This window comes from Manis pentadactyla, chromosome 13 (assembly GCF_030020395.1).
Source record: "Manis pentadactyla isolate mManPen7 chromosome 13, mManPen7.hap1, whole genome shotgun sequence".
NCBI classification, from domain to species: domain Eukaryota; kingdom Metazoa; phylum Chordata; class Mammalia; order Pholidota; family Manidae; genus Manis; species Manis pentadactyla.
In genome coordinates this window covers 14085574-14108480 of record NC_080031.1, presented here as the reverse complement: position 1 = coordinate 14108480, position 22907 = coordinate 14085574, and the positions used below count along the sequence as shown (strand labels likewise).

General features: G+C 42.3%; 1 protein-coding gene across 3 annotated transcripts in view; it reads left to right on the top strand.

Annotated features, from left to right (window-relative positions):
• Nucleotides 1-3767: 3767 nt before the first annotated feature.
• ETS1 (ETS proto-oncogene 1, transcription factor) overlaps nt 3768-22907 on the top strand; it is a 125091-nt gene continuing 105951 nt past the window's right edge. Inside the window, exons 1-3 of one of the 3 annotated variants that reach the window (XM_057491036.1) lie at nt 3768-3879; nt 15206-15379; nt 16551-16633. In XM_057491036.1, coding sequence (XP_057347019.1) covers nt 16565-16633 — 69 coding nt within the window. In that variant the 5' untranslated portion in view covers nt 3768-3879; nt 15206-15379; nt 16551-16564. Of the gene's footprint in view, nt 3880-15205; nt 15380-16550; nt 16634-22907 lie in introns of those variants that run through there. The other 2 variants (XM_057491038.1, XM_057491039.1) reach the window with 2 other exon arrangements.

The following is a 22907-nucleotide window of genomic DNA, read 5'->3' as shown; positions in this document are numbered from 1 at the left end:
TGGAAGGGAAGAAGAGATAATACGGGAAATGCAGCAAATGGATGTTTTGCTTTGTTTCTTATTAAATGTAATGCCATTGTTCTGTCCAGACTCAACTTTTTTGCTGAGATGCTTTAAAGAGTCATTAGAGATGCTGTGAAGGGGATCCCTACATTTTGGGCAGTTGGGTGCAAGTGTTGATGGTTGGAAGGGTCGGGTACCCATGCGGGGCTAAGACTCTGGGAATTCATCTTCTCCATTTTTCCTCCTGGGAGATACTGACTTGCAATGTGGCTTGTAATGCTGATAAAAGGAAAATGATTTCTTTACAGTAACAACAGCAAATAGCTTAGTGGTGACTCAAGAATTTCAGGTCTGATTCCAACTGTGTCTAAGCTATATTGAAACTACCCTCCTTTAGGCTGGGCTATGGAGATGCTCTTTCAGAGAAGCCAACAGCCCTTTTAATGTCACTCTTTCACATGGGAGTCAAATGGTATACTGTCCTCTAGGTTTTAACATTTTTTCTTGAGGATCTTAAAATACATAGTCCTCTCAATGGAGGTCCTTCTCTGCAGAAGTTAATACCACAGAGCATGGAAAAGAACAACCAGTATTGCCTTTTGAGTTGCATTACATTGTCATCAAATTGAACAATAATCTCACTTACCTTGAGAAGCTGGCTGGTATTGTTAGCTCCGCTTTAACAGATGACACAGTGAGTGGCTCCATGCCATGGTTGAGGGGAGAGGGGGGGGTGCTGTGCTCCCCTGTACCTGTTCATACCCTCTTCTTATGCAGGACCCTTTTTCTTTGCTGTGCACCATCCCTGTGGGCCTTAATGCATTCCTTCTGCAGAGGGCCTGCTTCACCTTAGTGCTGTACATTATTTTGTCAGGATTTTGTTTCCTTTAGTAAAATACATGTAACATAAAACTTACCATCTAAACCATGTTAAGTGTATAGTTCAGCGGCATAAGTAACCATCACCACTGTCCATCTTTAGAACTTTTTCATCATTGTGAACTAAACCTCTGTCCCCACCGAACACTACCCCTCCCCGCATTCCCCCCTCCCTTCAGTCCCCAGTAACTTCTATTTTATTTTCCATCTCTATGAATTTGACTATTTTAGGTAACTTGTATACATGGAATCATATGATATTCATCCTTTTCTGGCTTATTTCATTTAGTATGCTGTGCTCAAGGTTCATCCACACCACAGCATGCATCAGAATTTCATTCCTTTTTAAAGCTGAATAATATTCCATTATTTATATACCACATTTTGTTTATTCATCTATCCATGGATATTTGGGTTGTTTCTACATTTTGGCTATTGTGACTATTGTGCTATGAACACTGCTGTGCAGATATCTGTTTGAGTCCCTGCTTTCAGTTCTTTTGGGTGGATACCTCGAAGTGGAATTCTGGATCCTGTAGTAAATTCTATGTTTAATTCTATGTTTCCTTAGTGGCCACGACATTTCACATTCTCACCATCAGTGAGGGAGGGTTCCAATTTCACCACAGCCATCACCAACTCCTATTTTCTGGCTGTTTTGTTGTTGTGTTGTTTGGTAATAATCATCCTTATAGGTGTGAAGTGGCATCTCATTGTGGTTTTGATGAGCATTTCCCTAATGATTGTGATGCTGACCATCTCTTCAGGTGCTTAATGGCCATTTGTATATCTTTGGAGAAGTGTCTGCTCAACAGACCTTGCCTGGGTTTTAATGTAGGTGTTTTTTGTTTTTGTTGTTGTCACTGTTATTGAGTTGTAAGAGCTACTTGTATATTCTGAGTTTAATGCCTTACCAAGGATTTGAAAACATTTTCTCCCATTCTGTGTCCTTTGATGTACAAAAGTTTTTAATTTTGATGAAGTCCAGCTTATCTATTTTTTCTTTTGTTGCCTGTGCTTTTGGTGTCAGTGCCAATAAATCATTGCCAAACTCAATGTCATAAAGTTTCCCTTATGCTTTCTTTTAAGAATTTTCTAATTTTAACTCTTATGTTCAGGTCTTTGATCCATTTTGCGTTAGGTTTTGTATATGGTGTAAGGTAATGGTCTAATTTCATCCTTTTGCATGTTGAACACCGACCCAAAGCTATATTCAAGGTACTGTTTAAAACAAAACTTACTGCTGTCTTGGGCATTCTCCAAGCAAGTTACAGCAGTGGGGCTTACTGTGCATGGTTAAGATTTCTAGCCTATGCACATCCACACCAAGACAGGCTGTGGCAAAGGATGGAGCTGAAGGCCTAAAGGGTTGTTGTCTATATGAACTCCATGCAGACAACTCCAGACCCTGGATAGCCTCAATAATACACTTGCAGGGCAAGAATCCAAGTCTTCCCTAAGATGTTTTTCTTTTAACTCTCTTGCAAACATAGTGAATATAATTATAATTAGTTGTGATTGGTTTAATTGACCATGGGCTTTTTAAGTGGGGCAGCATGCAGGAATTGGCTACAGGGGATCAGCTGAAGCTTCTGTAGTTCTCTTCATAGACTTGTCTCATAGCCTGGATTGCCATTGATTGATATAGTTGATTTATGTGTCTCTCTTGCTGCTATAGTATGAACTTGTTATACTGCCTGGCACAGACATTTATTAAAGACAACCAAACCAATAGCACTATCTCTTCTTTTCTTCTAAGCCATGTTAATGTACAGAGGTAAAAGATGAGTAGTAAAACCTTACTGTAATCACACCACCCTCTGAACTGCATTGCTAGCTTTATACAATGAAAGATAATGATGACGTTGCTCTGGGTGACATATATTAGGTTTTCACAGACTTTCAGAGTTGAGCATTTGTGTCTTCATTAGGAAGAAATCAAAGCCATCCATAGTAAATATTAAGCCCCACCCATTTCTCAAAGAAAATGGAACCTTTTACGATAAAAGTCTTAAATTAAGCAGCCAAATACTGACTTAAAAAAAAAATTGTAATGAAATCACCCCATTCAAATAAACAATATTACACTGTAACATTATGACCGTGGTTCTAAATATGTGAATATAAGATGCTGTATATTTTCATCTAGAACAGATTCAAGATTTTCATGTTACATTTTCTCTCAATGAGGCATATGTGAATATTTCTGCCCTTTTATTCCTGCCTCATGGACTATGTATCAGAGATCCTAAATCTTTTTTAGAGATCTATTTTAGAGATCTCCTAAAACCAGACTTCTATGAAGAGGGTGTTTCAACTTTTCAGAAATCCTCACTTTCTGTTTTATAACTATTTCCTTTTCCTTATGAAATGCCACATTTCACATCAGGTTAATAGAGATAAACAAGAAGCTTGAGCAGGTGACTGGGCGGTTAGACAGCCTCCTTTCTGCCAGCCTTTTCACACCTGATTCTACAGCTGTCCTCTCCCTGTCCCCACCCCTGGCCTAGGTTCAATGGGGACCCATTGAGAAAGTCAAGAAAGGCGAACCATGAATATTCACATATTCAGCAGAGAGTAAATCTGACGCATCAGCAAGGGATGAGATACAGTGTTCTCCCACTGGGCTGGTTACCTTTGGCTCATCTCCCCATCACTCCTCACGGCTGAGTTACATTTAATTGAAGGATAATTTGAAGGATAGAAAATTAGGTATGATTTGGTGTTACCGCAGCCAGTAACGACATTTGCTTTTGCATCTAGACCGACACGCCTGCCCCCGTGGTGTCAGGGGCTGGCGGAACACTGCCTTTTTCCAGCTTTCCCTGGCTTGACCACACCCCCCAATTTAAGGAGGCAGCTCTATTAGAAACATTATGGTCTTTGCATCCTCTCTAGCCACCGAGCAGTGGATTCCCTCAGGTAGTTGGAAGGAGACCACAGACATTGAGCGGACCCCATTCAGGCTCTACTCTTCACCCGTCTCCCGGCAAAGTAGTAAGTGAGGTGTGATTTTCTGTCAAAACCTTTATGCCGTCTATTTTCAATTTCCTTTTTTCTTTTTCTTTTGTTTCTCTCTGTGCAATTAAACAGTAAGTTGATAGGGAATTTGGGGGGCACAAGCGAGTTTTCTCTCTTCACATTTTTCTGTGTTTTCCATTTAATTGTTTAATAATTCTATAAGACACTTTCTAACCTTGTTAGTGTAGCCTGAGATTAAGACGATGTTTCAGTCTTTCCCCTGCTCTATAAAAACAAAAACATACATGTTTTAGATACTTGTAGATTGTCAGAAACTCTGAATTTTCTTTGCATCCTGGAGCAGTTCCAAAGAAATAAAAGCTGTGGTTAAGCAGAAAGATTTCTCACTTTTTCTCTTTCATTTCTAGTGAGCCTACTGCTTTACATCTTTTTTTTTTCCTTCTGCCTAACAATTTAATGAACTGCTTTTATGAAGAGGAAATTGCTTTAGGTTTGAATTCTTGCAAGCCCAAATAGCCTTTTCGGTGTGGTTTTCCCTGCCGTGACTCCCAGTTCTCCAAGCTAAACCTTGTGCTGCAGACTTTAGTGGAGGCAGGGGGTTAATTCAAAGTCAGGGGGGCATTTTTTCCTTTCACCACTGCAGAACTGGACTTCAGCGGCCTCGCTATGGAAAAGCAGGGGTTGTGGATGCCCATTTCCCCCAACCTGCTGATTTTATCCGGCAATCCCACTGTATTTGTGGCTTCTCATCTGCTGTTAAAACGTCTCTGTTACTTACTTCCTTTTTACAAGGGCAGACTCTTTAAAAAGATGCTAGGTTATCGAGATCAAGGTATTCAATTGTAGGTTTTCCTTATTACCTTTTGGGGTTTTTTTTAATTCATTTTTTTAAATCTCAAGGCCACTTTTTCCCCCTACTTCATCCCACTACTGGGCAACTGAGAAGAGGTAATTTGTTAAGCAACAGAAAGTGCAGATTCTAGAATGATCACTGGCAGCTCCCTTTGGATTTGGGGATGACTGACACTTGAATTCTTTTATCAGCTGTGGTTCTGGATCGCAGCGCCTCCTTTTTCTCTGAAGAGAAAGCCCTTTGCGTTTGCTTGCGTGGGCTCTGCACAGAGGGGTGCCTGGTGGCTGCTGCTACTGCTGAGACACTTTAGGTACCTGTAGATCCTGAAAGGACGGAGGAAGAGCTAATGAGTTCATGTCTGCAAAGTGCTTTGAAGATGAAAAGACCTTTTCATGTGTTCAGCATTGTAGTTATTAATATTAATATTTGAAGAAGCATGCTGCTTCTAATTGTAAATCAACAACTCCTATCCTTGCCAACTCAGTAGTAAAAAAACAAACAGCAAAGACAGCCACGCAGCCTCCTCCATCCGGGTTCCGCTGCTGAGGATTTGGGAAGTCAAGGGGCTGATTACAGAGGGGGCATCTTTGCTTTACAGGCTCCTTGCCCCAAGGTGCTAGTTGGTAGAGGGAACAGGAGGGCCACCTGGGGGAGGGTGGGAAAAAGAGTGTAATCCTTCAACATCTGGTAGTCTGTGACCTTGGAGAACTGCCTGAGAACATGGACCTGGCTGGCCAATGGGCTACCTCAGACTTTAATGGAGCTCAAAGGCAAGTAGGGTCACAACAGGAACTGGTGCTAGATCTGGAGTCAGGGAACTGGCGACTTGGGTACTGTTACAGATTGACTTTGTGGCTGAGAACAAAATCTTTAATATAACTGGGTCTGATTTGCTTCATCTCTAAAATGTGCATAATGATTTGCACCCCACCTATTTCACAGCGATGAGAGAATGGAAGCATAAAAGTGTCCAGAAGGATGACGGACAGTCTGAAGTAATATTGTAACAAATCTGGTGTGTGTAGGTGCAGGGCCCCAGGACAGGGTGAAGCAGAAGTTAAACAAATGCTACAATTGGAAACAAATAATTGGCCCTGACATTTCTCTCTGATCACACACACAACCTCAGTGTCCTTGCCTCATCTCTGATGGCGGATTCAAGTTCTGCCACACCTCATAATCTTGTTTATTGTTTTCCGCAGCAACTGTCTTTTTCTAATTAATTATTCAAAAGTCCCAGTTCTGCATCAGATAGCAGGGAGGGTTACATCTCAGAGGCTGGGGCCTTGTCCCTCCTTTTCTTCCCTCCCTCTTACCCTAGTCTCTCTTCCTTCCTTAAATTAAAAAGCATTTAGTATTTGAACAACATGAGGTGGCATGCAGCAATTTATTGGCATTTGAGGCAAATCTTGTGAGTTTCTCCAATTCTGGGCAAATTTAAATATGACAGCAGCAGATTTTTTGGCTCTTCATCTCCTTTTTCCATGCTCTGCTGAAATTGCAGCTTTAGGGAACTCGACCTTTTAATCTTGATGAATCTCTGGGGTATAATCCACTTCCCTGGAGGAAGAATATGAATCCCCAGGGTTTACTGAGCAGTTAGTATGTCCCAGGGCCCTTGCTTAGTTGCTTTGCACAGACTAGTTCATTTAACATACAAAGAAGTCTTTGAGGTAGACCCTCTTGCTATTCCCATTTAACAGATGAAGATGCTGAGGTTTGACAATATAACCAGTCGAGTGGTGGGACTTGGTCAGAACCAAGGAAATGTGAGTCCAGAGAGTGTAGTTGGAGTTGTAGTTCACAGGAAACTTAAGACACTTAAACAAGGTTAGTCTGGGTTTTCTGCTCAGACTGGTGATTTGCTTCTTCCTGGGAGAATATTGCACATTAGGCCTTTTTCCCAAAGGCAAACCTATGGATTAATTATTCGTTGTTCAAAAGATACTGACTGCCTCTGAAGAAACGCTACAAGGTCTGCTTGACTGGGTCAGTGAATCTCTCCTGCATTCCCAATTGTGACAAATATCCATCAGTAGAATTTCTCCGCTGTGCCCAGCCTTGTGTTGGGTGCTGCGATGGATACAGAAGGACCAATAATGTAAGTTCCGTTTTTAAATTAACCTAACTTATTTTGGGAGGCAAGATCTTCCTGAAAAGAGATTAAAAATAAAAGATAATATAATTGTCAAGCAATGTGACACAGTCTCTAACTGACTGGGGAGTTCAGATGGAAAAAATGGCAGCAGAGCTGTGAGGAAAGGATGTTTCTGATCAAGTTTTTCTCAAAGAAGAGGGTAGATGAGCTTCCTCCGGCTGGCCAAGTCCTGGCGCCGTGCCGTCTCAGGGACTTAGAGGGGACTGTTGGGGTGATATTTACAAGAATGAAAGGTAGCAATCGTACAATGAAGTAGTCAGGAAAATATTCTCAGCAGGGGAAGTAAAGCGTACTTTTTATTTTCACGTTCAAGAGAAATGGAAGAGTAGAAAACCTCAGTACTGCGGCCTTTCGTTTTTAAAGTTCTTTAACTTTTCATCCTGAAGTAATTTTGATGCATAAAAAGTTGCAAGACATAATACAAAGAGTTTCCAAAAGATGTAAGTCCTTTAAAATTGTGAAAAACAATCATGCAAATTACTCTCCTTAATCATCTTTTGGCGTCTCCAGTGGCCCTGCATCCAAAAGGATTCCTCTCAGTAGGGTTTGAGCAGCAGTGACAGTTCCTTGAGCTTAGAAGTAAATAACTAAGACACCGGCTTCTCAGTGAAGGCAAGGAGCCCTGTCAGATATGGCCCTCACCTGGTGCGTGGCTCGAGAGGCATGCGCAGGCCCTGAGCAGCACATTCTGCCTGAGCGGGCTAGTTTTCAGCCAAGTTAAAAATCGAACTTCTGACCAGCCTGTGGCCCAGATGTGTTCTTGCCTGTTCCCCAGTGGGCTCTGCCTCCTGAACACCTGCTTTGTTATAATTACTCATGAACTTAACCAAGGTGGTCCAGGCACTGCCTACCTACTCATAGTGAGACCCGCTGACCAGAAGCGGCAGCAGCCTGTGGGATCTTGTTAGAAATGCAGAAGGTCAGGCCTGACCTCAGACTTGCTGACTCAGCCCTGCAGTGCGAAGTGATTTCCAGGTGATTCCTATGCAAATCAGCTTGGGAAGCACGGCTCTGCAGAAAAACCAGAAACAAACAAATTTTTAAACGGAGCAAACAGAAACCCTCGCGCAAGTTTCCGTAGTGGCTGACTATTTCCTTCTATCTACATCTAACTGCTTAAGTGTTACTCCACAGAGGACTGACATTTATATCAAAAGACATTGGTTTAACTCAGGAAGCTAGCATATTTCCCCATTTGAGCTATGCAATCTTTCAATGAGTTTGTTCCCCACTGTAAGAAAAATGCTTACTTCTTGGTTTTATGCATAACAATGGTACAAACAGAGTGCCATTCAACAGAAATTGTGGCTCTATTCTGTGAAATTCTTGACTAATGTTACTCAGCCTATGATTATGAAAGGGAATCCTTTTCTGAGTATTTAAATGCAAGTCCTTTAGAAAAAGAGGTAAGGGAGTTAGGCCATCTGGATTCTAGCTCTGATACCTGAATAAATAACCTCTGCCACCTGGGGCCGTAAAAATAATAATTAATAAAATCTACTACTACTGTTAATTAATACATGTTTACTAATGCCAGTCATTGTGATAAAACGGCAGTGATAATAATCATTACTTATTGACTATTTTATCACGTGTAAAGCACTCTAAGAACTTTTTACAAAACCCCCTTCAATAATCCTGAAGGAGTTGGCATTATTATCTCCATTTTATAGTTGAGAAAATGAAGACTGTGAGGTTAAGGAATTTGCCCATGGCCATATTCTCAGTGTGGAGCCCCAGGTTAATGCATTGTCTGTAACTCGAGAGCTCTTTACCACTCTGCGAAACACATAATTAACCTCTCTGAGCTCAGTTTATCCAAATAAAAAAAATGATAGAGGTGATGAAGTTTGTCCAAATCCAAAATTCTTTGAATTTGCCAAATCCCTCTATATAAAAATGCCAGCAAGCTGTTTAGTATTATACTGAGAAATTTGAACCTTACAATTTGGGCAATAAAACAAACGGAACTCTGCCATGAAAATCACAATCAGACATAGTTCAAGAAGTTGCTTGCTGGATCTGAGAGATCTAAGGCAGCTGGTGTCCTTTAGTTCAATTTTAAACTGGCATCGTTAAAACTATACTGTCCCCATTTGTTCTTCTCTTAATATCTGTCTCTTTTTATGGTGTCTCTTGGTTTTGTTGAGAGCTTCTTAAGAACCAGAACCATATCTAAATTCTAGATAGTTTCTGACTTGCTCCACATGCTGCGACTTGAAAAGTAATTATGTAAAATTCTAGGTTCTTCAGGGATTTCTTTGGCATCAACAATTGGGTTAAAGTTGACATTTAAGTCTTAAAACCTTTCTTTGGGTTTGACTTGGCCAGGAATTTCATATACCGTGACCTCTGCTCCATCTGTCCTGTGAAACAAAGAGTATTTAACATCATTCCCCCACTAACCGTTTTTTTCCAAGTTTTTTAGTAAAATACAATCCTAATTTATTTATTTGGTTATTCATGGAGCACCTACTATGCACATGTTACCGACATGTGTCTGAAGGCCAGTAGTCATCATTTACTGAGTTTCATGGTTAATTAATAGGATTTGAGGAATAGCATTTGAAGGCAAGGCTGTGACCACTTTCATTGTAAAAGTTTCTTGAATGTTACCATTAGTGTTCTAGACAATGTTTCCATGATGATTGACTAGAGTGTTCTCTGAGGTTAGGATTGGCATTGTGCTCATAAAATTCTTGGACATATAAGTGCAGGCAGGTTTTGATGTATTCCCTTGATGTTTCTGAGAGACAACACCATTCTGCCCATTATTCACAGTGCCATTCCAGCAGTGGGACTGGGAAGAATATGTTTCCAGAAGGAGGAAACATAAAATAATCTACAAGGCTCTCCTTATTTCCTAATTGCAGTGATACAGCAGACTAAAACCATTTCATATTCTCTCTGTTTTTCAGGACATATTTATGAGTTACTCGTTGAGAAAGGGCAACACAACGTACTCTTATTATAATAACATGACTCCATTTTTAGGATTCCAAGAACGACTAGTTGAGCTATGTCAGTTCATACAGAACTTGAAAGTGTTATGCTTAATTAGGAGATGGGGCTTTTTTTAAAGTAATAGGAGATGGATATGAGTCATTTCAGGCCTCAATTCAAGTAAGGCTTGTTGGATGAACTATTGGTAAAGTTGAGAAGAAACAAGGCTGAATGTTTACTGTGAGTGGCTGCTTTGTGAACTGGTGAAAGAGCTGGTGGATTTAGTTTAAGACACAGAAGCCAGTAGCACATAAATCAGAACACTGTCTTTATGGGTCAGGGCTTCCCAGTTAAAATAAAGGAGGAAAGTTTATCGTAATGCTGGAATACTTAGTCAAGAACACGAGATTCTTCCAGATTTAAGAGTGAGACACTGAAACCATCTTCACATTTTCTAATCATTTTTCTTTTCTACTTAGTCTTACCACAAAGTTTCCTCGGGAGAGTGAGGAATGGCCGGTTACCTAAATACACTTAAATTTGAGTTCTTGGGGGACTGGTCTTGATGGCTCTTGAAACACTGCCAGCTCAGGGGAGAGTTCTAGTGTGATGATTTGAGAAACACCAATGGACTAGTCATGAGAACTAGAAAGAAAATGATGGAAGAGGACAGATAAACTCATCAGTCTGGTACAGCCCTTAGTTTAGAGAAAAATATGATCCTGCCTGCAGTTAACATTAAAGAAACCTAGCATAGGTTTTCATATGGACACATATCATCACAGGCGATGGCTCTTTTTTGGTCCTAGAGAGGTTTTCACTCTTAGATATACCCAGGCCCTGAGACATAGCTCTTGTCCATACCAACTCCATTTCATGTACAGGCTCTTCCATTTAGTTAACAAATGTGTTCCATGCCTGCTATATGCTATTAAATAAGCATAGTCCCCACTCTTAAGCAACTCGAGATTCAGGAGCAGAAGTGTACATATATTGCAGGAAATACTATGAACCAAATAGCAGATACCAAAGTAGGTACATTGTTAGAGTGAGTCCCATGGAGGAGGATCAAGGATGCCAATCTAACTGCTTAGGAGGTTCAGGGAAAGCTTCCTGAAAGAGATAGTGAACAGTCTCAATGTTTAAAAACAGATTTATATGGCATTCAGAAAGAAGAAACTCAAACTCTATTCATTGGAGATTAAAGATGTTGCCCGGACAACATGGACAACAGTAGTATCTTCAGATTTGCAAAGGTGCTGTCACTGGGATCACATTTCCTTTAATGACTAGTCCTTTTGGAAGCCAAATTATTTTTCTTCTGCATTCCAGAAGGGCATCTACCCTTTTAGTAGAAATCAATAAGAATCCTAAATTGTTGATATTAGGAGAAACACTCCTTGCAAATCTATTTAAATTTTGCATACCTTTCAAAGAGGAAAGACATTGGAAAAAACTACATTGTGTACATTTTTTTGGTCAGAGCTCTACTGCACTGCTGAATTCCCCATGTGCAATCTTCACACTTAGGATGTATTGTAGCTATAATTCCTGACCAATGAAACCAACACAGAGACTTGGGGGGTAAGGTCAGATATAAAACACAATGCCTTTGTTGGCCACGGTATAATTCTGACTTCTCTGGTATGGAAGACAGTTTGTCAATATGTATTCATATAGAGAATGTACACATTCTTTGTCCCAACAAGACCACTTTTAGGCATTTAATGAGAATAGAAATTATTTTAGAACTTCTATAATGACAAGAAATTGGAGACAAGTTAATTATCTAATAATAAGAGGCTCATTGAAAAAAGAATAAAGCATAAATACAACAGAATACTTGGCAGCTGTAAACCTTGGGTATAGATCTATATTTATTGACATAGAACATGTCCATAGCATTATGTCAAACAAATGCTGATGAAAAAAGCAGATTACAAAACAGTGTATAGAGAATAATATTGTAAGGGTGAAATTATGGTCAGGGGTATATGTTATATTTATATTGGTATAGATACACTAAATACCCAGGAGAATGTTAACCAAGTATTAGTACAATTATCTCTAGTGATTGGTGAGATTTCAGGTGATTTTGGCATTCATTTTAGACTTTTTTTGCATTTTCACTGAATTTTTTTCAATAAATATGGATTTTGGCAAAAGCAATGATTTTGAAAAGAAAAAAAAATTTAAGTGTAGTCTATTGGGTTATTTACCTAGACATAGTCTTTCTTGAAGAGCCTGTAACCCAAATGAAAAATCCTTAACTGACGTTACACTTATCATCCGGAAATGCAGCCAAGCAGAGACAGAGTTGATGTGAACTGGATTTAGCATCCATTAAGGCCTTGTCTGTCTGGCATTCCCTACTCTTTGGTGGCCTTGGCCTGAAACACCTCCCTCCCTCCCCATGCTGTCTTCATTCTGGACATCTCTCAACCTGCCCCTGGAGAGGCCTGGGTGGAAGGAAGCATCAGCCTGCAGATCCTGGTCCTATTACTAAGCTGATGGAGGTGGGGGGGAAAGCTCCAGAAGTGGGCACATGCATTATGAAGACTAGAGCTCTCTGCAGGGCCCCACAGAACACTAGTCCTTTAAAGTGCTTTACTGGTTGTGAGACCCCCCCCTGCAGAAACCAGGTTGTCACCTTTTTTGTTCTCTGCACAGATGGCCCATTTTTATTTTGAAAATCCAGGATGGTGAGGACAGAGAAGCACAGGAAAAGTGGCGAAAGACCTAGAGACTGTGAACAGCATTACCTGAGTTTTTCTCCTTACTGATGATAGAAAAAAGGGGCATTAAGTGAGTTCAAGGGTGTGTACAAGTTTTCTAACTTACACTCGTTCATCCAACAGTGATTTGGGGGCCATCTGACTACCCACACTGATCTCCAGATACAGAGAAGAAACAGACTGAATCTTTGCTGGAAAGGCTTCCCTTCTAATGAATGGGTGGGAGTGGGGGAGACAGTAAACCAGCAGTCAGAGGGTGTAGGGTGCTGCTGTTTGTATGGGGTGGGGGAAAAGGCTTCTTTGACAAGGTAGCATTGAATAGCTCGTGAACCAAGGAAAACTTCTTATTTTGAAATGGAACACAAAGCAAACCTATTATTTCAAGTGGATTTGTATGCAGATCCACAACCTATCAGATTCTCTGATTTGAATCATGTGTAGTTACTTCTGATCCACCTCTTAACATGTTCAGTCTCAGGAGACCAATTCATTCATTCATTCACTAATTAAAAAAAGAAAAGAATTCTACTATGCCCCATAGTCTTTCTAAATTCTGGAGAACAAAGATGAAAAAGATGAAGTGCCTACTACAAATAGCTCAGAGTTCAGTGGGAGAGGCAAATAGAAACAGATGTTTATAAAAAAATACGTTATGCACAGTGGTAGAAACACAGGTGGGGAGCAGAGAGACGGGGCAGCTGGCCCTGAATGGGGTGAAGGGTGGTTTTAGAAGGAGTCCTGGTGGTGAAAACTTCTGAGATGAGTCTAAAAGCTTGAGGTGAGGGGGTTCACCAGCTGAGGAGCAGGAGGGTAGCCGGGCATTTCTCTCAAGACGATCACAGGAGAAGGGCAGCGAAGTGAGACAGCACCACGTGCGTAAGGGAATGACAGGTCGCGTCACGGGAGTGGACATTGCACTGGTGCATGGGGATGGGTGGGGCTGGCGAGGCGGCAACCCAGATGGCAGAGGCTCAGACAGACCATGACCGGGAGCTGGCAGCCTCCTGAGGATACAATCACATCAGACACATTTATTCTGCTGCTTGCGCATCGCCGGTCCCATTCATGAAAAATGGACCTAGCTCTTCACAGCTCTGTCACCAAGGGTTCAGATCATTTCTGTATTCTGTCAAGCCCATGGATGCTGCTAGGCTGGGGAGTAAATCTTAAATCACACAGTTGTTTTGCATTTAGGTAATAAACATGTATAATGCCAAGACAAAAAAAAGTTGGTCAGACTGACGTTCAAATAGCTCTTGTGTGGGAGGGAATTCTCTTTGGCCAACATGTCAAGAAAAAAATAAAATAAAAATAAGAAGATCATCCAAACACTTCTTTTGCATTTTCTGAAAGGGTTTGCATCTACAGCAGCTGTTCTGTGTCACAATCTACAAGTGGGAAAAGGGTGGGTTCTTTTTTTTCTTTCTCCAAAAAATAATAAAGCAGTAATCCATTTCTGTCCCAGAGTTATTTCCTGAGATGAGAGCCTCGGCAACTCCTTCTTTTCAGCTTCCTACCCGGGCGAAGGGCTTTTCCCCCAGGGAAGTGTCATTCACATAGAATGTAGCTTCGAGAACACAGCTCGGTACAGAATCTCCATATGTGGGGCCACAGGTTTCCTCCCTCACCCCGTCAATTGCAAAGAGAAAACATATTTCCACTGGACCTTTTCCCAAGCTGTGTGGAGTGTTGCCGTGAGGAGGAGTGTGGTCTGGCTGGCAGACTGAAGCTCTCGGTGCCTTTGAGCTGGCTCCAGGACAAGGCTGCCAATTCCCAAATCCTTTCTCTTACAGATATATATGTAGAACAGGAATTCGGAAGGCTAAAGGTCTTTTGCTGCTTGTGGGAGTCGAGGGGTGATTTACAGGGCCATATGGTCACACTTCACATTGTGCAACCTTCTGTGATTTCCTATTGCCCCAGACCTGCATCGCTGACTGCTTATCATTTCTTTCCATCTTATCGGTAAACTACTCATCACATGATACATAGTTATATGTAGGTTTGTCTTTCCCATTGCCTGAAGATAACTCAGTCTTTCTCAGCTGTCTCCTGAGTCTGTTAGAATGCAAAGCCCATGAAGTCAGGGATTTTTGTTCACCCGTGTGTCTCCGGGGCCCAGAACAGTGCCTGGCACATAGCATACACAAAGTCATGATGTACTGAGTGAATAAACAAGTTCCTAATAAAGGAAGCCGTCAGTGTTTTTATTGAATAAATGACCAAGTTCTGTGATGACTCAGGAGATCCACGGGACTCTTCCGCAGCAAATCAAAGAACTGTGTGGCTTGCATAAAGCAGCATTCCTATACCTGGATGTTTCCCAAAGGTCTAGGTGGGCCTGCAGGGCCCTGGGGCGGATGACCAGCTTTTCCCTAGGGAATGTCATCATGGTTTGTCTTTAGTTGGTCTGACGCCATCCATGCTGTTAACTTTTAAGCCTGATCCATGAGTAGATCAAAAGCTTTGAGGTGGGTGTGTATAGATCGATGATTCATTAGGACTTTAAACTCGGTTTTAAGATTTTTTAATTTAAAAATTAGTTATTAGCTGCTCACTATTTTTTAGAAACACACAGTGAATAGGTGACCACCGATACAGATGTTTACCATGTCTTTGACCAGAGTTCTTTGATCTTTTTCTACTTTTCAGTTTCACCACTGGGAAGTTCCTGGGGCCATTTGGCTGCACTGGAGATCAATTACCCGAAAAACACGAGAACAGAAATCTTGATGAACACAGCCTAGCTACCCTTAGTCACTTTGTTTTTTAGAATTGTTATTATTTGGCTGCATTCCGCTTTTGGAGGAAAGACATCCTAAGAAGGTAAAATTGTAGTTAAAGACAATAAGCCCAGTTCTGGTTAACACAGTTATGTCTTCAAAAGGTTTTCCACTTAATTCTCTCAACCACTTATTAGTTGCTCTGCGATTGTAGCCCTTAGTCTAATTTTATATTGCTGAGCCTGTTTACGCCATTTAAATACATTTCATATGAAAGTAGACTTTCCCCTTAGCTGTCATGCTGTATCAAGATGGTGAATTAAAACTTCAAACTGAACATAAGACATACAGTACTCCTTATTTATCTTGAAATGTGTCAGCGACTTTAAATATTAGCAAGAATAAAAGAAAAGGACAGACAAAGTGAAAAGCAGTTATGTTGGAATTAAAATGTCACTACTTAGCAATAAGAATTTGGCCTCTGAATGATATGCGTAGGAATTTAGTCTTCTAAACCATTCAAGAAAGACATTTTTCAGTGTGTAATATTGAATTTATTAAAGTGTGTGAACTGAGGCACTTCAGAAGACATTTAGATAAACAGAAAAGTTTGATATATAAACGATTTTCTGGTGACCGACAGCTAGCTGGAAAATCCCTGCAAGCCAGAACATTCCTCCATTGTTCCCGTCATGCAGGCTGTCACTGTTGATAATAGCTCTCAACAAGGATTATTTAATAGTCTTCTTCTTTTCCCCTGAGTGAATGATGTTCAACCCCTGTTTGGGGGCTCCTCTCTCTTGATCTGTGTCTTGGGGTCCAGGTTGACATGTCCCTTGGGTAGAGCTTTTCTATCCTTCTCTTTAATCCTTTTTCTATTTATTCCTTTATCAATTAAGTTATTCCACAACTCTGCATTGAGTTCTGGCCGTGTGCCAGGCCTAGTTGGGGTGGAGGGAGGGTATTACCCCGGTGGAGATGTTATGCTAAAAACCTCATGGGAGAGCTTGTCCCTGCCCAGACGCCCTGCCCCAGGGTCTTTTTTTGTAGAATCTTGTATTGCTTTTTGTTGGCAGCATGCAGAGGCTATCCATTATCCATGCCACCTTGCAGTCAGGGGATTGGCTCTGTTTGGGGTCTTTATCTTTCTGAATTTTCCTTTCCTTCTCTGTAAGACAGAGAGGTGAATGGGAGGGCTCCTTAGGAGCCGCCCTGGGGTTTCTAGCCCATGCATTGGCACCCGCAGTGGCTCAGTGAAGGCTTGCTCCCCACAGGTGCTGCAAGTACCATGAGCTACTTCGTGGATTCCTCAGTGAGTGGGCCTGGCCCCTACGCAATGGTGCGTCCTGCAGTGGTGGTAAGTGGGGTCCTTCCCCTGGTCTCCCCTGGCCTGCCCATCCCTCTCTCCTCACCTGCGTACCCTGAGGTCTGCTAGACAAAGAAGCCAGGGACCCGACTCCAAAGTTAGAATCAGCTTTGAACCTTTTGGAGGACCTAAATTCTGAGATTATCCATTCTTTCATCAGCCTATAAAGTAGAAATCCAAGACTGATGGATTTTCTGGGAAGACTTTTTAGTATGTTTGTGTTTCAGAGAATGTGAGTCAAACACGATTAGGGGCTAAAGCGAGGTGATTTTTCACTGCTCAGTTCATTTGGCAAACATGTTTCATATATTGATGAACTTCAGACTTATTGTTCACATAATTTAACTTATTTTTGGCCTCATACATAGAAGCTAAATAGCACAAGCTTTCTAATCACAGATTTGAAAACTGGAAATGAAATGTGGCAGTAAATTTATAGGGACATTTCATGAATCCTAGAATAAGGGGGGTAAGTAAAGGAACTTTAAAATAGGACTAGATGAAGTTTTTTGCCCTTAGGGAAGAAGACTCCCCTATGTGCTGACCTATAGAAATGCTTAGATAAATTTCTTATATACTGTGTGAGAGGTCCCATAATAATGGCATTGATCAATTTCAATGTTTAATGAAACTTTTATGTTAACAGATATATCATTAACTATTCATCCTAAATTCTGTATGTTTTTATACAAAGGTGGCCATCATAAATGTTGAACTTTTTTTACTTACTCTGGAAATGGACAGATAAGTTGACCTTTAACCCTTATCAGTTCATTTCAGGGTCTAAATAGACATTGATTGAACAGAGCTCTTCTCTGACACCGTCATTTCAGTACCTTCCCTGATGTTCTGCAGAATTTTTCACAATGATACCCTTAAATTAACCATACGACTCACTCTCATTACATATTGAAAGATCTGATGTGCTTGAAAATGATATTCTATAGTATTGAAAAAATAATAAAAAGCCCTTCTATGTTCATGGGATGACTAACACATCTTTCTTTACTGGCTGTTCTGTGACACATATGTCTTCTTTTTTAAATGGTTTCTATTTTCATATAAACACCATGCACTATTTTCAAAAATTAGAATCAGAAAAAAGTTCAGATTACAGTTTATATCAGAAATAATATTTAAAAACACACACATAAACACACAAGTCCAGACCAAGAGTCACTCCGTTTTGCTTAATACAAATTGCCAAGGGACTTGGACTTTAAGATCATATAAGGGGCTGGAAAAGTTGCCGAGGAAAGTTTCTGCCTGCTTCTTGCAGAGGTTATCATCTAAGGTCAGCACAAATTACACTAATTTTTCTTAAAGACGATATTGTAGAGGTTTGTTAAAATAAATAAAGATACTGTGATTTCAGGGCAAGATGTGTCATTGGCTTGGGAAAGTAGAAGGAGAAGCCAGGCTGTTAATTCTCTTTACCGAGGTTTTAATCAAATTAAACGAGATTAATAACTTCTCTAAAAAAAGCAATGCCATGCAAATGTGTACTTACTTTATTTTAGAAACTGAAATACATTTTATTATAAGTGTACAAGCTGCAGGTATAATACCAAATTATCCTAGATGGGGTATCTGGAGATTGCATGAGATTAAAAAGACCGAAAACCATGTCTAAGTGCATGTTTTCAACTAAAGACCCCATCCCCAACTGAATACAGTGAGTATTTTTAATGCATTTTGAATGGTTTCCACTGGTTTCAAAACAAAGAATCCATTTACCCAAACCACCAACAGCCATATCTGAAAAGCATTATCAACATGTGGGATCCTTTTCACAACAAATTTCAAAATTGCTTGGGTAAAAACAGAAGGTTGCATCCAAGAACTGCTAAGTCATTCTAGCATTTTCATTCCTAACCTCTTTCTGGGCCTCAGTGTCCCCATCACTAGACCTAGCTAGGAAACGTTTCAGGGCTACAGAGCAAGCTGAAAAGTGCTTTCACTGCTTCACATATGTGACTATCTAATAAAAACAAATAAATAAATGAAATTTATTGGTACAAACTCAAGTTCAGTAAACCAGCTCCTACAGATAACCTTCCACTTTAGGCTGGGCTATGATAAACAGTCGGAGAAATCTGTAAATTGTCTGCAGAATAGAACCTTTGGGGCATTGGCAGCAGAGAAACTGACAAATATCATGTTCTCCATCCCAGTCTGAGATTGCGTGCAGGAGTGAGCACAGCTTTATGACCGTTCCCAGACACGAAGGTCAAAGCCCCCGGGTCTTGAGTAGTCCCCATTCTCTTGGAGCCTCTCTGTCTGGAGCAACCAATGGTGCTTAATCCAGTGATCTAAGTCCTGCCCAGGCCTGGCCTCTGATTTAGTTGGACTGTGCCACCAAGAAACTCTGTTCTGGGTATGGGAAGTTGGAGAGTGGCAGGAAGACCGTAAGATCTGTGGGCGTTCAGTGATGACTTTACCCCCCCAGGGGATATACGATGATATTTTTGATTGTCAGTTTGGGGGTTGGGGTGCTTTTGGCATCTAGAGGGTAAAGGCCAGGGACAAAACTATACAGCCCACGGTACACAGCACAGTCCCCCACAACAAAGAATAAGCCAGCCTCAAATGTCAGTAGTGTCAGGCAGAGAAGCCCTGGCCTGGCGTAGCCATGGATCAGGTTTGAAGGCAGGATGATATTATGTGTGCAGATTGGTCTGAGCAAGTCTCTGTTGTCTATAAATTATTGCTTTAGAAAGGGGAATGTTAAAAAAGAAGAAAACTGAGAATATATTCGTGTTCTGAGGGGCTCTGTGTAGTACGCTGCTTTCATTGTCCCAGTAGCAATCTTCTAAATCAGATAGGGATATTTTCTAGCCCCTGAAGATTGTTAAATCTAATTTGTAAATTAGGGGTAGCATTCATTGGTAGTAACTGTTCACTGGCTGTACCAGATGAATGCTTAAACTAATCACAGCAACAGATTAAAATTCATGCCTCTGCCAGGTAATCACCTGGCGATTTATACAAAATTCACATTATCTGCCTCAGGGTCACTTTGTCCAAACCAGGACACATGTTTCCCCTCTTCTGAGATCAGCCCTTCGGGAGACTGTAATGAATGAAGTGATGTCACAGGCGGGAAGGGAGAACAACAACGCTTTGGGAAGTTGTCTGGCCATTGTGTGGGAGGGGGCCACGTTTCCAGGTACTTACATGGGCTGTGTGTCAGGCGCTCTGTCATCTGAGGGGAGGAAGTGCTCTTTCCTGTTATGCTACAGCAGCAAGCCCCTGGCCAGCCCTGGAAGTCCCTCTCAGCACTGGTCCCTTCGTCCTCCCGTGCGTCATCCTCCTTCGTGCCACCAAGCCAGCAGAGCTGGGGGAGGGTAGGAATGGGAAGGGTGAGCCCTCCTAGTTTTGACCAAACATGTCCCAGTCCTTGGCTACCTTGCAAGCAAGGAGGATGTGTGGTAGAGGTCCTTGGGGACTACTGACCCCTGGGCCATGCGAGCTTTAGGAAGCACCTTGAACTGTTGAGAGGAAGGGAGCGCCACGGCCCACTCACTCCTCTCAGAGGCCGGGGCCTTGGGATGTGGGTAGGCTGGGTCGAGAGGGCCTCTCAGAGCACCAGGCCACAAGGGAGGCAGCGATGCCCAAGAGGCTCAGTGGCTGTTCCAAATGTTTGTAGGATAAGACTTGGGGCGTCGGGAACATCCCTTGGAGTGTGAGGTGGAGTAATTGCATGCAAGGCTTGCCACTCTTTCACTCTGTAGGTCAAATGCTCTTCTGTTGTCTTCCAATTGCGGTGACTATATTTCTGAATGAAAACAAGGGTTTCAGAACCTGCTCGACAGAAGACTTGTTTTTGATTTGTGAATTTACTATGTGAAAAATTTCCAGGTTGTTTACATGGCGTCACACTTATTAGAACCTTAATTGCTATGATTGTATGGGTAACGTGCTATAAAGTCAGGGCTATTTCAGGTGTGTGATCACTGACTAAGGTGATGGAAACATGGCAACCTGGAGGTCAGCATGGAGGTGGCAGCCGGGAGGGTGTCAGCCACTGGCTAGTTGTAGGCATCAGCCTTTGTCCTTCCTGGGCTGTTCCAGTGGGCCTGGTGAATCTCTAGTATGGTGTCTGCAAAGGGGAACCTCATGGCCTTGGGGCTTGGCTCAATGCCTCGTGAAAGTGAGCTCCAGACCACTGCCCTCAGACGCAGCTCCCTGTCTCAGATTTTTGAGATTGACTGGATCTTGCCAGTCACTTCCTGGTTTGAACAAATCTTCTTTTGTACATTTTTCTTTCTTCCTTACATCTTTGATTGATTGATTATTTTTGGACCCATAACTCTGTTTCCACTTTGTGACTCTCTGGTGAGACAGAAAGGGGACCCACCTTCCTCCTGCCTTTTTCACAACAGACACTAGACAGAGCCTTCAGTCCTGGGCCAGGCCGCTGTGGAGTGTGCAGCCCAGCCAATTAAATGGAAAACACTCGGGCCTCAGAGTCAGAAAGACCTTCCTGGGTTACATTCTGGTCTGTCACCCCTTAGCCATGTGACTTTGGACCAGTTACTTAACTTCTCTGAGCCTCAGTGTCCTCATCCGTCAAACAGGCAGAGTGTGTGAAGTCGCCGTGATGGTCACATGAGAACGTGCTGTACAGCGCCTGCCGCTAACGTGGCCTCCGTTACTCCCCTTTCCCTCATGTTCACCATCTCTTTTCTGTTTTTCTCTGGACTTTTTGATTGTATTGGATGGACACATGGGAGGAGGAGTGGAGAGGATTCCAGTTATGGTCCACACAGGGGTGTTGCCAGAATAAGATAGGTCTACTTGGGTAAAGATGGAGACATTCTGATTGGGAAACCTTGCTTTGTCACTGCCCTGGGCTAGAAACAGCTCCCTTGCCACCAGATCAAAGTTTTCTTGTAATGGGCTGGTGGTTTACAACGCCACTGTGTAAACAGACCTGGTTCTCTTATCTTGAGTAATTGCAGTTTAATTGGGCCTCCTTGGGAAGCATTTCCCTTCTTACCCAGGGCTGTTCACACACTCTTCATGTCCACCCCACATGCCTCAGAATCCTAGTCTTGGAGTGGTCCCAGGGGGGTCTGTGCTGTCCCTGGGCTTCTTGGGAAGGGCCTGTGCATGTTCCTGTGCAGCTCAGCACAGACATCCTTTCCTGCTCTCTGCGAATCCTGGGCAATAATCGATAAAGCATTTTGGATTAAGAAGTAGGGATACACAAAAAGAAATTGGGAACGTAAATGGAAATTAGAAAAGAAAGTTTTTTCTTGTTGCTTGGGATGGTGATCGCTTTACCCTGGAGAGATTGCCGGAACCTATGTTTAGGAAAATTTTTTGTAGTCATAACTTTCAGTATCCATCAGAAAAACTGAAGGAAAAAGGAGTGGTAAGTATATTTTTCCAGCACTTTAGAAAGTGGGGCTTTCCTAGGATAATGGGTTCAGTCAGCCCCATCTAGAGACTTTTGGAGCCAGACCACAACCTAGGGGCCATCATCCAATATTAGGAAATTAAGGTCCTAAGGGGTAAAGTGAGATACCCGTGCGTTCAGAGTTGGCAAGAGGTAGAGCGTGGTCCTGACCTCCTGACTCCTGGCCTAGGAAGCACCTTGCTACTGAATTCACCTTAGACATTTGTTAGCTCTGTGGTGATCTGTAAGAACTTGTAACTGGCTTTAATTTGGGCATCTCTAGGCCTTGTTTATGGTGAACTGGCCTCCCCTGCTTTAAGAAAGAGACACGTTCCATTTCGTAGACTGCTGAGCAACTGGAACAACTGCCCAGTCTCAGCCAGGGCGCCTTCTCCCCTCCAAGTCCCACGGTCCCGGATGAGGTCTGCGTCGGCCCCACCTGCCGTGTCCACGCAGTGCATTACTGAGCTGTCACCCTGCTGTCACTGAGAGTTGCAAGGCTTCACACTAAGTGAGAGATGCTGACAAATGTCACATATCCCCAGATCTCTCAGCAAGAGCGCGGCCAGGGCAGCACCTGGACCGTGTGAGGCTCAGAGGCGCTCTGCCCTTTCCTGGCGCGAGCACTAGCCAGGTGTCACTGCACGCTTGGTGTGCGGGCAGGGGCTGTGGTCTCAGGGGGACGAGAAGAGCTGCTGAGCTGGTCACACTGACTTGGGGTGCTATCTTAGCGGGCCCACGAGGGTAGCCTCAGCCGCTGCCCGTGGAGAAGCCAAGCCAGGCTTTTCCTGAGGAGCAGAATTCCACGTTCCTGTCTCTGCAGCTCGCTCTGTGCCTGGGACGTTTTTCCTCTCTCAGAAA